General features: G+C 37.3%; 1 protein-coding gene across 5 annotated transcripts in view; it reads right to left on the reverse strand.

The window, feature by feature from the left end:
• LOC122715916 (leishmanolysin-like peptidase) overlaps positions 1-16,317 on the reverse strand; it is an 83,573-nt gene that overhangs the window by 16,393 nt on the left and 50,863 nt on the right. For 3 of the 5 annotated variants that reach the window (XM_043938505.1, XM_043938504.1, XM_043938507.1), the window contains one exon: positions 2,272-2,302. The exons of the other annotated variants lie outside the window; for them this stretch is intronic. In XM_043938505.1, the coding sequence (XP_043794440.1) occupies positions 2,272-2,302 (31 nt within the window). The remainder of the gene's footprint in view (positions 1-2,271; positions 2,303-16,317) is intronic. 5 annotated transcript variants of the gene reach the window in all.

Below are 16,317 nucleotides of genomic sequence, written 5' to 3' on the forward strand. Positions count from 1 at the left end.
ATTACATTGTAGACGGCGTTTCTCGTTAACAGCTTTACCGATCCAATCTTTCGAATAACGAGCAACCATTTATCGATCATCCAACGATGGGTAGAAGAAGAAGAAGAAGAAGAAGAAGAAAACATTTCGTATAATAATTAAATCAAATCGTGATTTATCATAATAGAGATTGCGATTTCTTCTGCGTAAAGAATACAAAGCGTACAATTTAATGTGTTTATGATTTACGATTGAATTTATTACGATTAAAATATATATATTTTTTTCAAAATTTCTCAGCGACAAAACGTTGCAGCAAATCCAATTTTTCTTCTGCGTTGGCATGTTCTCGGCAGTGTCCGTTATATATACATATGTATACATATGTATACATATGTAGCTGTTAAATATATATATGTATATATATATATATATATACACACACGTCCACTCCTTATCCTCGTTAGTTTCATTTCGCTTCTCCTCTCTTTTCTTTCCACGTCGTTCGCTCCTATATGATGTAGCCAACGTTTCCTTTATCGCTACACGGGAGAAGCGCTGTTCTCCTTTATCACAATATTCCGTAAATCCTAGAAATATCTTTTCGTTGTCGTGTTTTCTATCGATACGAGAAATTTTCTGTATATCGTCGAGTAATTTTTTTTATTAGACTTATGCTTCTTTTATTATTATACTTGTAACGAATAACAATATATTTGTTCATCCATTGATTAGAATTAATATTCGTAACAGAAATATAATTTGTATCGCAAAAATTATCTAAATTATATCTATATTTTTGTTATTAACTTAGATATTAATTCTTTGGCATTTTATAACGAATATAGAAAAGTATGAAATTGAATTGTCATTAAAATCATAATGTTCCGTGACTGGTGAAATGATGGATGGATATAGATATATAGAAGAGAAATATAAGAAAATATTGTAGAAAAAAAGAAAAAGGAAAAAAAGGAGATGGAAAAATTAATTTTTCACAGATTATCGAAAAATAACGTATATCGAGAGATTGCTGGTGCGGATTACGAAAAAAATAGAAGAAACGAATCGGTGTTGCTTCATCGAATTTCGCGGTCGGTTAGATGCCGGTATTAAATGGAAATGTCGAGTCTTATTTAAATTTTAGATGCAATTAGATTCATTTACTCTGGCGGTGGCAATTATTCGAGTTACGGAGCAAGATGGCGGGCGGTATCCTGGTGAAAATTTTCGGAATAAATGAATCGCGCGCGAGTCGTGATGTTACGAAATCGTTGGCTGACCCGGCGAACACCGTTTCTACTTCAGAACAACCCATCATTTCCCCTTTCCAATATTCGACATTCATCACCGCGCGATTTACCATCTCGATAATTAGCGTTTTATTGCCGTGAAACCAATTATTTTTATTGTTTTTTTTTTTCTTCTTTTTTCTTCGAACGAACGATCGATTCGATAGGGGGATCGGTGGAGAATCGCGGAAAGATTGCTAAATATCGCGTTCGCGATACTTGGAATGATGGAAGAAAGGCGGAGAGCGGAGATGCGAGAGATGGGGAGATTGGCGCGCAGTTGAACGGAGAAATTTAGAAGATAGAGGGCAAATACAGGGAACGGATGGCAAATATGGCTTTTCGCCGTGTTTGACGATCGATCCGATGCTCGTTCACCGGAGAAGGGAGCAATCGGTTTTCAACCTCTGCTCCCTCGCGAGATTATCATACGACCGACTATTATGCGGAGTAAACGGGGATGGCCCCGCGTGTTCCAAGCTTGCCAGGTGCTCTGATTGAAATGCGCCCGGTAATTTCCGCTTATTTGCCGCATACACCTATACCCGCCGTGGTGGTACGTTAGGACCGGTACGATGCCGGTAACGTTTGATACGACGGAGAACGCATCCATATTCCACGCTCCATTTAGATTTCCCATATGCCATATATCTACGTATATCGGGATAGGAGGTAGGGTAAAAGCTGTCACGATTATGCGTGTATCGTTCTCGGCCATTCGTTTCGCATAGTAACCGCTAATTAAATCGATCGGTATTAATCGTCGCTTAGGAAAAGATAAACGTTACGCTTCGTTGGATAACTTTCGATCGTCGGTCGATGGATACGAGCCAAGACGTCATTTCGTACGATTCGGAAGGGAAGAAGCTTTCGCTTCGAACGTCGATACATGCGATTCCTCGCTTATTCGGAAGATATACGATCGATCGATTTTTCGACTCGGTGGAAGAAAGAAAGAATAATTGAAAAATCGTATCAATTTCGATTTCGAGTTACTTACGTTGATGAGATCCAGTTTTTCGTCGTCCAACCTGCAACACGAAAATTTATGATAAACGTGAAACTCGTGGATAGATATGATCGAATGATAACGTAATTAAGCTTGGATCGAACTTGTTCTCCAATAATCGATGTAAAAAATGTAAAAACGACAAAGTTGCGAATCGAAAAATGATGCGCGCGAATTTCTAATCTCGCGTTACTCCCGAGTAAAGTATACTCCGTAGAAAAGAGTTGATTTAACGTCCATTATGCGATCGATTTCTCGTATTTCGATGCGAATCAACGTCTCTCATCGACGCCATCGTAGAATTATACCGTGGAATTGCATGGAACATCGCGTTGCGTTTCGTATCCGAGAGCAATCTCTAGTCGTCGTCACATTGCCGTATAACGCGACGTTTCGCGTGGATATATCGAGCAAAAGTTTTGGCAGGAAACGTCGAGCGGGACGTGAAGGATAGGACGGCGATGCTAACCGAAAAAAGAGGGGGAAAAAAAAGAAGAAGAAGAAGAAGAAGAAGAAGAAAAATACGAGCAAGAGACACAACGGTACCTACCTCCTACAAGTTTAATCCTACGCGCGATTCTCTTCTTCTACAACTTGTTCGCATCTTTTCCTCTTCCACCTTTCTCATCTTTTTCCTTCCCCCTTTCCCCTGTCTATCTCCCCGTTCCATCTTTTGCTTCTTCCCACGTTACTACGTCGTGCACTTTTTGCATCACGTAATAAAACGTTTGGCCTTTTTCCCATTCTTTTTTCTTTCGTTAACGTTCCCTTTTTAATTTAGCTACGAAACAGCAACATTATTACGTTTTATACGATTTTCTAACCAGAATATTCTCTCGTTTCTTCTTAAGACCATATTTTTCTTTTTTTCCCTTTTTTCGCTTTAAAAAATTAAAAACAGTCGTGAAATGAAAATTCGTAAACGTCGACGAATTATTTTCATTTATCGCGTTACTGGAAAAAAACGCTCAATTTGATTTGATCAACCGTCGCTACTCTTATTTGCGTAAAAAGCGTTTCCTTTTTCTTACTTTTTATTACTTTTAAAACATTTTAAATTAGAGATTTTATGGAATTAAAATTATTAGGATGGAAAGTTGGACGAATCGCAACGATCGATTATTCGGATAAGAGAATTCGGATAAAAGTATAGACGCGCGTAAAACGATGTTTAAAACATTTTTTCCGACGATGAACGGATCTATTGGAATGGACGAGACGCGAGATTTAGCCAAGATAAAGCGTGGATAACGGCGGATATCTGTTTTTCATCGAATTCCGGTCAATTTTGAAAAGATACGAATCAGTCGATCCCCTTTTGCGTTTCGCATTAGATCTTTCCAATAGTATATACTATAACGATTTAATTCGTAAATTTTACACCTCGCTACCTTCAGCCCAATTTCTCGATCGTATCAATTTCTAATAATTTCGCGTTTATCTTGGGCCGTGCATGCTTCGTTTTTCCCAATAATAGGGACGCTCGATAAAACACTCGTCGAGTATTTCGATTAATTCGTTTATTGTCACACGCGTTATTCGCGATGTATAAACGTATAATATTAAGATTAAACGATTGGAATTCAAGATTCGAATCGCTTTAACGTCTAACGCGAAAGAAAAAATTAATTCTAGAAGAAGAAGAAGATAAATTTCCGTTTTGATACAAGGCAAAAATTGGCCTTTCCTCGACGCAGAAGCGCAGTGGAATTAATTACAAAGCAGCGAGAATCGCGGGTTGATAATTTTCGGCGTTCACCGATCGGTCTCGAGTCGAGCAACGAACGCGATTGTTGGAATATTTGGCATGCTGTTGGCGCATCGTGAGCCTGCCAACGGCCTTTCGATAAATCGGATTCCCGGCCTTGCCGGGTATCGAATCGCATTTCCATCGCAACACTTGCCACGCTCGAAAACAAATGCAAATTGCTTATTTTTTTTTATTTCTTCCAGCTTTCTTCCAACGAGGAGAGCATGAAAAACTTCTTAAACGAGTACTTATAAAATGGACGATTTCTAAATAGCAAAGCGTCGTTTAGACCGACTAATTGAAAAGTCGATAGAATTAATTAATCTGGGATGGGCGTTGTTGGCGTTGGCGTCCGTCGAACAGGGAAGGATCGGTTGAATCGGAACGCGCGATGCAACAACCCGTTAAACACGGAACTGGTTATATTATGATTTACCGATATGTGATCGCGTATGTTCATCCATTATGCTAAATACAAGATATAAAGAACGAAGCGATCGGTAATGCGTATACAAACGTATAATGTAACAATGTCGATATAAATGGGTATAGAATTCGTGGCTGGTCTCGAGTTAAAATTACGACGAGGTTATCCAAATTTTATATATATATATATATATATATATTAGTTTTCAAATTTCGGAAGCTATTCGTTATTTCTGGTTGATCGATCGAAATTTTTTTCGATATCGATTTTCTCGGATTTGTCAATTTTCCAGTGGGAAATTAATAGCCTTCAAAGTTACTCTCCTCTCGCGGTGTAATCGAATTCCAGAAGCAGCAGGCAGACGCGGTTCGATAAATCGAGAAATCCGTGCCGTTGCTTCTGGAAGGGCGCCAATTATTGGACGGGATAACGAGGATCAGCGGTGACGAAGCGCAGCGGCGCTCGTGTTAAATCTAATTAGATAAACCGATCTTTGCGGATGTCCAATTCTGCGAGTACACAGCCACCAGCTATATGTATAGCGGCGAGAGCAAATATCCTCACTCGTGTACGTCGATATATACGTTTATCTCGTGTATCTATGCGCTAATATCTACCGATGTGAAAATAAATCTAAAAGTCACGATGTAAAAGATTAAAAGGGCCGTCAAATTTACGACTATAATCGTTCGGAACGATAGAATTTCTTACTTTTGCCGCGTCGTTGCGAGATATCGTCGTATCTTGAAAAATCGGATACGTATTAAGATGCATCGGTAAAGATTATTCGAACGCGAGATATTTATATTTCGAAGGCGCATCGATTTAAATTTAATTTTCGTTTTGGAAAGATCGGCAAGTATTAGCGAATTAGCAAAGTTGGAGATTAAAGAGGATAGTCGAGCGCAAGAACCTCTTTTTTTTTTTTCTATCTAAAACCATCGGTATTTACTCGCATTTACTAACGCATAACGAACCGAAGCGATTATCGAGCGAAACTTGTTATCTTTTAGAATTGGAAAAATTGTAAATCGATCGAGAAACGAAGAAGGCGAGGGGATATAAGGAAATTCGGATCGTCTCGATGATTAGAGATTTCGAGTGGCAAGAGATGAGAAGGATAACGAAGGAGAACGTAAAAATATCAAAGCCTTTTTCTTTTTAAGCATAAAAGAGAGATTAGTGGACGAGTATCAAAGCGGTGAAGTTTACGAAGAGAACGATGTAAATTGAGATGCGCGAAACGACGAAAATACGATATTTCACGGCAGATTTTTGCGAACATTTCGCGATTTTGGTCTATCGACTCGATGTTTCACTCGTCATATTCGGAATACGAATCGACGTTAAGAATTCGATAATTGATAAAATTGCGAGAAACGAAGAATCATCGATTCGACTAAGATATTCCTGGTGTCGGAAATATTTAAACGAAGTAACAGGTTTTGCTTCGACGTGTACATTAACGATTGCAAGAGGTTCGCGTTGAAAGCGTGAATGAATCGATATATACCCGTCGTAGAGATTAATTTTCACATCGATAAAATTAGAAGTGAATTCTTTCATTCTTGTAGCGTTTCATCGGATAAAAGAGAAAGTAAGCGTAAGAAAGAAGGAAAAGAAAGAAAAGAAGGAAAAGAAAGGAAAGAAAGAAAAGAAAAGAAAAGAAAAGAAAAGAAAGGGAAAAGCGAGAATGAGAAGAAAAGCGCGGATAGAAAGATCCCGAAGGAATCCGAAATAAGCGAAGCGATCTCGCGTCTTCGTATTGGCGCATGGTCGTGCTCGTTTTCTCTCGGCACGCCGTTTGCGCTCGAGAACCTGGAACAAAGCTCTTAACTTCCGTAATTTCAATTTCAGATTATTCGTCTCGGTATTGCCGTAATACGGTTTCGCGTGCATTGTCAGCCGTAGCCGTCACCGGATTCGCAGCTGGTGCGGTACAAATTGAATTTCCATGTGGAGGCTGGCTGCTTGACAGTCAGATATGTCGTTACTTCGTCGAGCTTCTATCGATACAAACCGTGGCAAATATTTCATCGTCGATAGTTACTCGAATCCATATATATATCCTAGTATACGTAGTAGTAAAATAAACGACGAATCTCGTAGACACTTTGATTTCGATCTTTCGCGGATCGAGATTATTCAAAAACTTTGTTACCAATTTTTTTTTTTTTACGTTTTTCAACTAAAGATCGTAAAATTTTTTTTACGATTTCGATTTCTCTCGCACGACGTATTCCGCGAATTCCATCAGCAGCGCGAATAAGAATTAAGATTCGTACATATTACGTTATATTACGTTATATTACGTTGTTCGATATTATGAAATTACGTTTGTAGTTAGATCGATTCTCGTTGGGTTAAGTTTCCTTCGAATTTCCTCGACAACTTGACATTTCCAGTTTCGATGCAAAACTGAAATATATCGCGCAACGCGTGGAACTCGCTCACCGATTACGTTGGATCATAGTATCGCATGGTTGACACGATTTTCCAATGTATATTATATAATATATAATTTTAAATATAAAGAGGAGAAGGAGTTTGTCGTTTTACAATCGAACCGATAAAGTAATAAATCACGTTTCGATAAATTCGGTTCGAAGTCGGTCGCAAAGTGAGAGATGTTTGCATCCGTTCGAAATCGTTTAATGCTATGTTATTCTATTTCTTTTTTTTTTTTTTTGTAGTATTGTCCAATGTATGGACCAATTTATTTGGATTTTATTTGGATTCCAGTACACGGTATAATTCAAAATTTTAAACGGTAAGATTTTAAAGTTGGACGCACGATAAGAAATACGACGAATAAAACTGGTATAAAAATAATATTTTTTATCGCGACATGTTTGGCGTCGCGTGAGAACGAAAAGTACTGGGAAATTGAGGTCACGTACGGCTCGCGCATCGCGTATATTTTAAATTGTTGGTGTAATTTTCGCACACATTAAAATAAGAGTGTATGGGCGTAGACTCGGAGAGAGGCTTCCAATCGGTGAACAGTAGCTACGACCACGGCAACAGCCTACGCTTTGTGCCTGGGAATAGTACGCCCTTTTGTACACCCGTAACCTTTCGTGATCGTGAATCTTCGAGACAATAGTCTTCGAGATTCAACCGAACAATTTCAAACCGAGTAACGAAACGTCCAGATAATTCCAACTAATGACTAACTTTTCCAATCTCGAAGCGGAAATTTCCTATTCGTTATTAAAAAAAAAAAAAAAAAAAAAAAAAATAGATTTTATATTAATATTATAAAATTTCGTTTATCGGAGATACGTGTAAAAGAAACGCGTAAAAGATTGGAAACGGATGGAAAACGGAGATGAAAGTCGAAGAAATTCGTTTTGGAAACGGATTAAAATTTCAACTGATCGAGGAAGCGCGTTAAGATTCTGTCCTTGTAAAAGAAATCAAAGGATGAAACTCTAATCGTACGAGATTAAAGATCGCGGAGTCGAGGTTCGGGATAACCGGTTTTCGCTTTCTAATAATCGGAGAAATAACGAACCGAGTTTGGATCCTTCGCCTAACTTTTAAATTATCCTTTAAATCCAATCCAACGCTCTTCGATTTCGCTCCTTTTTTCGGATACCGATTTATTTATTTATTCGTTAAACGATTCGATTTAACTAATGAATAACGCGTTTATGTTATTTACCATCGTAGCTAATACGTAATAATTCAAAATTGTCGCGAATATTTTTTTCTCTTTCGTTTTTTTCTTCTTCGCAGATAGATACACGCGTAATTTTTCCATCGCTTTTGAATAATCGCACGTCGATGTTACGCTGGTGTAATATTCGTGCGGATGAATTACGGCAATGATAATTATGAGACGTGGAATAGAAGGACATTTATCTACGTACATCGATGGCAGTGGCGCGTTGAAACACCGCGTTGATAATGATGACATCGTAATTCGCAGAACGATAGCGGTCGATACGCTCGAATCGGACACGGATGAACGAGGGATATGGTGTATCTATCGAAGGGCTAGGGAGCTGAAAACAGTGTCACTCGTTTCATCGCGAATGCAAACGTATATGAGTGGAGTAATTGAGAGATCAATTAAGCGCGATGAGGCTTCGATGAATAGGAGGTAAACGAGATCGTGCGTAATGCGTATTATTGGAATTCGTGCATCCGTCAAAATTAAGTGGGAGTATGCGGTAAGTATGCAAAACTCTGATTAATTTCGAAATAAAGATTATATTATTAAGAATATCGATATCTTGCAAAATCGTGCTTTTTTCATTTTTCTATCATAATTTTAGATAATTATTCGACCAAACTTTCCATCAATTTGAACGACGAGAATCGACGATTGCAATGTCCCTTGTAACGTATCTAACCGTAAAAATGGAAGAAAGTCGAGCGTATTTCGTCGAATATATATACGTAGATATAAGTTAAATTGGATATTTCGCAGGAAAATGCGCATATTCACGGAATGTCCAATGAATCAGGAATTCTGTAGTGATTTATAACTATACCAGGATGGAGGCAATGCGGACGATGCGCGGGTCTCGTGGGGCTAAGAGTAGACCATAAACCTTGCGGTATACTGCAACTTTACGGACGTTATGCACAAATCTATCACGATCAACGGATTTCCGGAGACGTTTAGAAGCGATCGCTTGTTCGGTTTCCCAACCTTACCCTATCGCACATCGATATACATACATTTACAACTTGTATCCCGATAATCTTTCACGCACATTCCTCTATACTCGTACTTGTCATCCTCCAATAATCCCGATTCTCGGATACTACAGCGTCTACCACATATTAATGCGGTAAGATTAATTTTGCCATATAAATATATAAATATAATAATTATCGTCGATTAAACGGAAAAATCATTTTTTACGAGATGTGCGATTTATTTTGGTAGAAAAAAAAAGATAAAAAACGATAAAAAAAAAGAGATGAATATCGAATATTTGAACGTGCATGTACGATAAATAGAACAACGTGTATTGGCAAGTGTTGTAGGAGAGAGAGAGAGAGAGAGAGAGAGAGAAAGAAGAGAATTTAACAAATGGAAAACGGAAAAAGCGTCTGAACTATGCGAGATGTACTCGTCCACCAAAGAGGGGTACCGCGTCGTCCCTTTCACATGGTTGCATTCGACTGCAGGTGTAGCACCAGACACTTTAATTCTGGAGAGTGCATCATTTGCATCCTGGACGAGCGACCACGTCTCGAGAATCACCAACCGGAATCAAATACGAATAAAAGTAAAGCATCATCGTATAAGCGAAAAACGTTTATCAAGATTAACGAGAACGAGAACTCTTCGTTTTATTAATCGCAATTTTATTTTCCCGATATTTACATAACGACGTCAAATTTGTTACTTGCCGTTGAACGAGAGATTAATGCTTAAACGGTTGATAAACGAACACGTATTATGCACGCGAGGTGAAGCTCAAACGTGATCGATGATCAACAACGATCGACTCTCTTCGCAAAAAAGTTGTTGAAAATTTTTTCATCGTTTCGAATCTTTTACGATTCTTTACACCCAAAATTATTCTATCCAAGAGTAGATACGAGCGAAACGAGGAACGAAATAAGTATTCGCGGTTATCATAACATATTATTCGTCTATGTAATCTATAATTTTTGAACAAGAATTAATCCATATATTTTTTCTATATCAGAGATTTTATCGTATATGTATAAGGATGAGACGCGAAATAAAAAGAAAAATAAAAAGAAAAAAAAAGTATTGCAACAAATAGCAAGATATCGCAGAATTTTTCATAAATGTTAATTTTTACAGGGAAATCGCAGGAACGAACTGTCGCGCATACATATACATTGTCGTTGGAGTTGGTGATTTAATTAATTACCAGCAAAAAATGTTTTCACGTAGTACAGAAACTCATTAGCAGAGCAATTCGTGAAGGGGCGTGTATCCGCTTGAGTTTGCGAGCTCTCCGGAAAACAATAACTCTGATTTATTTCACGGTAAAAATATCCGCCGTTAGGGAGGCCGTATCTACAACCAACTTTTCCACCCACTACCATTCTTAATTTACATTTTAATATTTGATCCAACGACGATAAACTACGTTAAAATTTATTCCTTTAATTAACTATGTCAATCGGTACGGAAAACATTGTTGTTTAAGCGTTTGCCACGCTAAAAATTTGTTTGTAAGGAAGAAAGTGGTTATTCGTTTCGAAACGATATCATCGACGAAGAATATCGAAGCGCGAGAGAAATAAAGATTCGCAACGTTGGAAATTTTCCAACGTTGCAATCCTATTGGGTGTTTACCAAACGTTCGAATCTTGCTTGACTCGAATCTATTTGATTCCGGCTGTTGAAAGAACAAATATATATATATATATATATGTATATACGAGGAGAAAGTTTTCATCGAATTCGTGATGCGTTTCTCAAAACGACCAGGTAATTTACAGAGTCGAGGTAGGCCTGTTACGAGTCTATTCATCCTTGATACAGATTTCACGGTCGATCGGGAAATGTCGTTTAAAGCAAACGTCGAGCGAAACGCAATTTGTCCACTTATCTCGATGTCGGGAGAAGTTAGCGGCACGTTAACGTATTCGAGTGAATATTTAGCAGCAGCGTGTGTATACATAGAGGTAGATAGACCGATGTAGATGGTAATAGATGGTAGAATAGACCGATTTTGGCGCAGAGGTCCGCAACGACGATTCCGCTCGCTCGATTCGTCTCTCTCGAAGCGAATCGCGCACGGTCACCGTTCGTTCAAAACTTGCGTGATTTTTACACGCAAATATAAATTCTGACAAACGAACGCGCGCGATATTGTACGCATTAATTTGAAGCGCGACGTGTGCATGTTGCGCCGCGTCGCTCGTGTCCCCGTCCAGGGTTAACATTAAAAAGGATCAAGGCGATCGATGCTTATCCATTATCGACATTTATTGCGCGAAACCGAGAGTACGTCGTTTCTATCTGTCGGGCGTCAAAATACAAATGGAACAAAAAAGAAAAAAAGAAAAAGAAAAACTTTGTATTTGAAATCTATTCTACGATTGATATAATCGGGTTATTGTCGATTCGAATCGTTACATATCAAAGTTGAACGAATGACGAAACCTTGTTTCGTTTATAATTTTGAATATATATATTTTTCTTCCATCTATTTTATCGATGATAATAATGGCATGTCGGAGACGTTTTGCTTTCGTAATTCTTAACACCCGACTGCACTTTCTAGGCCAAGTAGGTGAAAGTAAATACGTTGCAAAAGTCAAGTTGAATAGCATGAGAATCGGTTGCCGCTCGATCAACTGTAATACGATTCTCGCGTAACACTCTTTGTCTTCGGTTATAACGAAACCGTTCGTTTCGATTATGATTAGAAATGTAATCGAGATTTTGCGAATTTGGACGGATTATTCTTAAACGTATCGTCTTCGTTTGGAAAAAATATTATATTATATCGATTATTGATGGTGGAACGACGACGAGTTTGGAACAAATTTCGAGCACGAATATACCTTACTCGATAATTTATTTGACCGATTTCCGTTAAACTATAAAATATACGATGTTTCTGTACGATGCAAACCGATTTATTTCGTTTTTACTTGCAAAACGTGTTTATACGCACCGGATGGATAAAACGAGGAATTAATCAAAAACAGCTGGAAATGAGCCGGATTAATTACGATAATTAACGAGCTTCGAATCTCGATTCATGCGTGATTGTAATATCGAACGATAATGAATTTTAATAGAAAATAAAAATAATAGTCCATATGTATTTTATATACACGAACAAGAATTTTTTTTTACATAAGCGAATAAGCGATTTTTATCTTCGATCGAAGTTGCATCGTTAACATTCGCGCGAGAAAGTAAATATTTTAACCGCTTTGATAAGAGTACAAATTTGTGTCTTGATGTTTTCCTAGTGTTTCAGACTAGGCGAGGAAAAAGAAACAGCTCTTTTCAGGAAAGGAAATTGTCGAGAAACGAATACTTTTGCGCGTAAAACTGCGAATTGGATCAGAAAAAATAGAAATTTATTCGTAATATAAATTTAAAAAAGTCAAAATGAGTATGCGAAGAAATGGGGAAAGAACGTAACGTTTTGTTCGGCTATGAATGGTGGATAAAAAGAAATACGATATTGATCTTTGCAAAGATAATTTTAAATTATATATCGATTGATCAATAATGATTAGACTACGAGATATTTCCATCCCGTGTATCAGCAATCTATCAGTATCTCTAATAATAATGTAATCGAATTGAAAATTATAATTAACTGATTTTTTACATAACTATTACGAGTTAAATTTTCTTTCTCTCTAATATCATTTTCTTTAAAAATATTACAACATTTAAAGAGCGGGTTACGAGATAAAACGATTATCAAAGTTAGTTATGAAGTTTAACGGGAAAGGTGGTAATTATTGCTTAAAAAAAGCAATATCAAAGTTTGGTTCATTAACGATGCGGAAAACGTTCAAGTTGGTTTTCAAGGAAAAAAAAGAGTTATGAGTAGTTTGAAAAGTAGTGCGATTTCAGCTCTATTTTTCGATCGAAGGGAATTCCATTTATCAAATATTCGTCGTATCGAATTCAAAAAAAAAAAAAGTATATGTATATATATAGATCGATTTTATCAATAGGTATATGATATTGGAATTGGTTTAAATTTGTCGTTAGCAGCGAAAATTTGTGAATAGGCGAAGAAGAAAGGTTGAAACGATTCTACCAACTACGATACGCGATATAATGCATTACAGTTCTGAACAGTGGGAAACATGTGCGATGTAATTAACAGTGCCGATAAGCACATATGAATATTATGGTTAATTTACGATCGCGGAGTACAGCCGGTGAATTTACGAGATGCCGCTCGGGGGCATTCCAACCCAAACTGTACTCTCTCACTGTATATCTACGTATACCATTGCGCGAGGATAAACATTGACCGAAACGAAGGCTAGAGAGGCACAAATGGTAGACGGGCAGCAGAGGGTTAGAAGAGAGTGTGCGTAGTCTGGTGAAGAGCGAGAGAAACTATGGTCGAATGGTAAAATTTACACGCGCGAATGTAAACGGCCAATTAGGACGGTCCTTTGACGAGACGAGGGGAAATGGTACGCGTGCGTTTTCGTCGCCAAGCCTTAGAAAAGAAGAGTCTATCTTTGAAAAATGTCAATATTTTACAAGCCACCGCTCCACCCTCTCTATCTCGACTCTCTTTGTTTATTTCGTCTCGGAACTAATCTAAAAAACTTGATGGAAAACTGTCGATTTCGATTAATCGCCAGAATTGACGAATGCGCGTACGAGATTATACGAGATTAGAAATTCGTTAATTCGTTAAACTCATTTCGATTGATTAACGTATAAACTCGAAGCGAATCGATTAAATAAAGATTCGACTCGGGGCAGAGATAAGATAAGTTTTAAATCAATTTCGACGTGTAATTAATAAGATGTTCGTGAAAATACATCTATCGCGTAATTTTCTTTCAAATTCGATTAAATCCTATTAAAATTAGAAAAACTTTAAACCGCTATTTCGGATCCTACTTCTCGATAATACAAGTTTCGATCAATGAGTGAACGATTATTAGAAGCGCGGAATTATACTCTTTTAATTTACGTTTACCATGTCTCTGTTGCTTATTCGCTCGTATCTCATCTCCTGCGTATCGTATGGACACTTTGATTCTTTCTAACTTGGCAACAGATCGAGATATCGAGATGAAACGGGAAGAGAATTAAATGGCACGGTTTCTTCTATGTCTAGAGTCGGTTTTTAGAACAAATTTTTACTTTCTTTTTACGATTTCTACGCGAAAAGTTCAAGCTTGATTTCAACGATCGATTCGTTGTCGTCGATATAAGTTATAGCGATAAAATTATCCGTAAAAATATGCAATTTAATATACAATATGGCTTTGATTTACCGGTCATCCGTGAAAAATGTACATCTTTGACGCATCGTTCGTTAGAATGGATCAACGATAAAATGTTACGCGATTCTGTCGTCAAGGTTGCCCATATTAAGTTAATATTGGATAATTGAACTTTATTAATTGTGAAAGGAAAGGCCAAGTCGAAAATGAAAATGATCAACGCGCATATGACTGTTACGTAAAATCTATGAATTTCAGATAGACACGAGTGAGAACAATGATTATCGCATTTTATTTCTGATTGATGATTTTTTAAAAAGAAAACTATTATGTAGTAAATATTTTGAAAACTCAAAACTAGTCGACAGAGATTTCGGTCTTTGCCTATTCCCTTTATTCCGCGTTTTCGCTTTTCGATTTTCGATATCAAGGGATGAAGGAGTGAGAGACATGGTAACGTATCATTACCTTTTCCTTACACCGTGAAAGATAATTTTAACGCGTCGAAACTTTGAGAATATCTCTCATGGGAGATCATTTACGATGTTTAATGGTACACACGGAATAATCCGAGACCGCGGAATGACTTGAATTTCGGCTCGAATAAGTGGATGTGATATATCGTTGGATAATGAAATTGGAACAAGGATAATTAGAAAAATTTGACGGAAGAAAGTAAATAATTGTTACGTTCATCTAATATCGTTTTTTTGTATCGTTGATCACATCGCAACGGGATTAGGACGAATCGAAAGAAAGAAAGTTTCGGAATGGAGAATTAAAATCAACACTTTTGTTCTTAATCATAAATCTCTTACGTATTATAGTTTTTCACGAAATATCAAAGATGATTCGGATGATATCGATTCTGATCAGGTACAAACATTTGGCGTAGATCCATTCGTACGAAGTAGTAGACCTTTTTCAAATATCGTCGACGATCACGGGTGAATTGCAAATTGAATAAAGGTACGTCGTCGGTTGTGAACCGAACCTACACACGCAGACAGTGGTTCATCTGGCGCGTATCCAAGTTTTTTGGTCCTCGACGGAAATTTTAACGCTTTCTATTCGATTGACAACCATTGCCGATCTCCCGGGAGAGAGTTCGTTCACGATATCGGTAAATTCGACCGTATCGGTTAATTTTCTCCTTTTTTCTTTTCTCTCTCTCTCTCTCTCTCTCTTTATTTATTTTTTGAATACAAGCGACGCGGGATTAATTATCGGTAACGAGAAAACGCGATTAATTACCAACAACAGTTTCTGAACAACTGGAACGAAAATTCGCTTTCGTTCCTATTCATGGAAAATCGAGTGCAAAAATTTCCCGAATTAACTTGAAATATATCCGTAACCGAATCGGTGAAAGCATCGTTTTACTAATATTTCAAACATTCTTTCCGTTTTCCACGTTTTCGCTTTTGAAATAGTAAAAGCGGAAAAACTATATTCGTTTCGATTTTCTCGATCAAAATCTTTAAAATCGAAAGATTAAATTTACTACTAAAAATAATAATATCGAGTTCGTGTTTTCGAATATTCGATCTTAATATAATCGCTTTCCGATTAACTTCGGCTCTAACGATCCTACCACGTATTACGCTCTCGTGTACGCGAACAGGATGAATGTACGGATAGGAAATAGTCACGGAACACTACTAGGAAAGTTTAGGTTATGGCGTTATGGTAGCATTTAACAACTGCGCAACTTTCAATCCCGAAGTTAAAAGTTAGTTCGTCGTGACGAAGTAAAGCGCGTCTTACGCAGTGCGCGCGTTCTGTTCATGACGTAGCCACAAAATTTCACTCGAAAATTTTCTTTATCGTTTATCCTCGCCCGAGATTGTTCATCCATTTTGAAAATGAATTTTTATTTTATTCTTATAATATAGATAGTAGAAAACAAATATTGCGCGTCTAACATTTCTTATTGGTTATACGTGCGAATATAAATAATTAT

Source organism: Apis laboriosa, unplaced genomic scaffold, assembly GCF_014066325.1.
Source record: "Apis laboriosa isolate Shangri-la unplaced genomic scaffold, ASM1406632v1 scaffold40_cov151, whole genome shotgun sequence".
NCBI classification, from domain to species: domain Eukaryota; kingdom Metazoa; phylum Arthropoda; class Insecta; order Hymenoptera; family Apidae; genus Apis; species Apis laboriosa.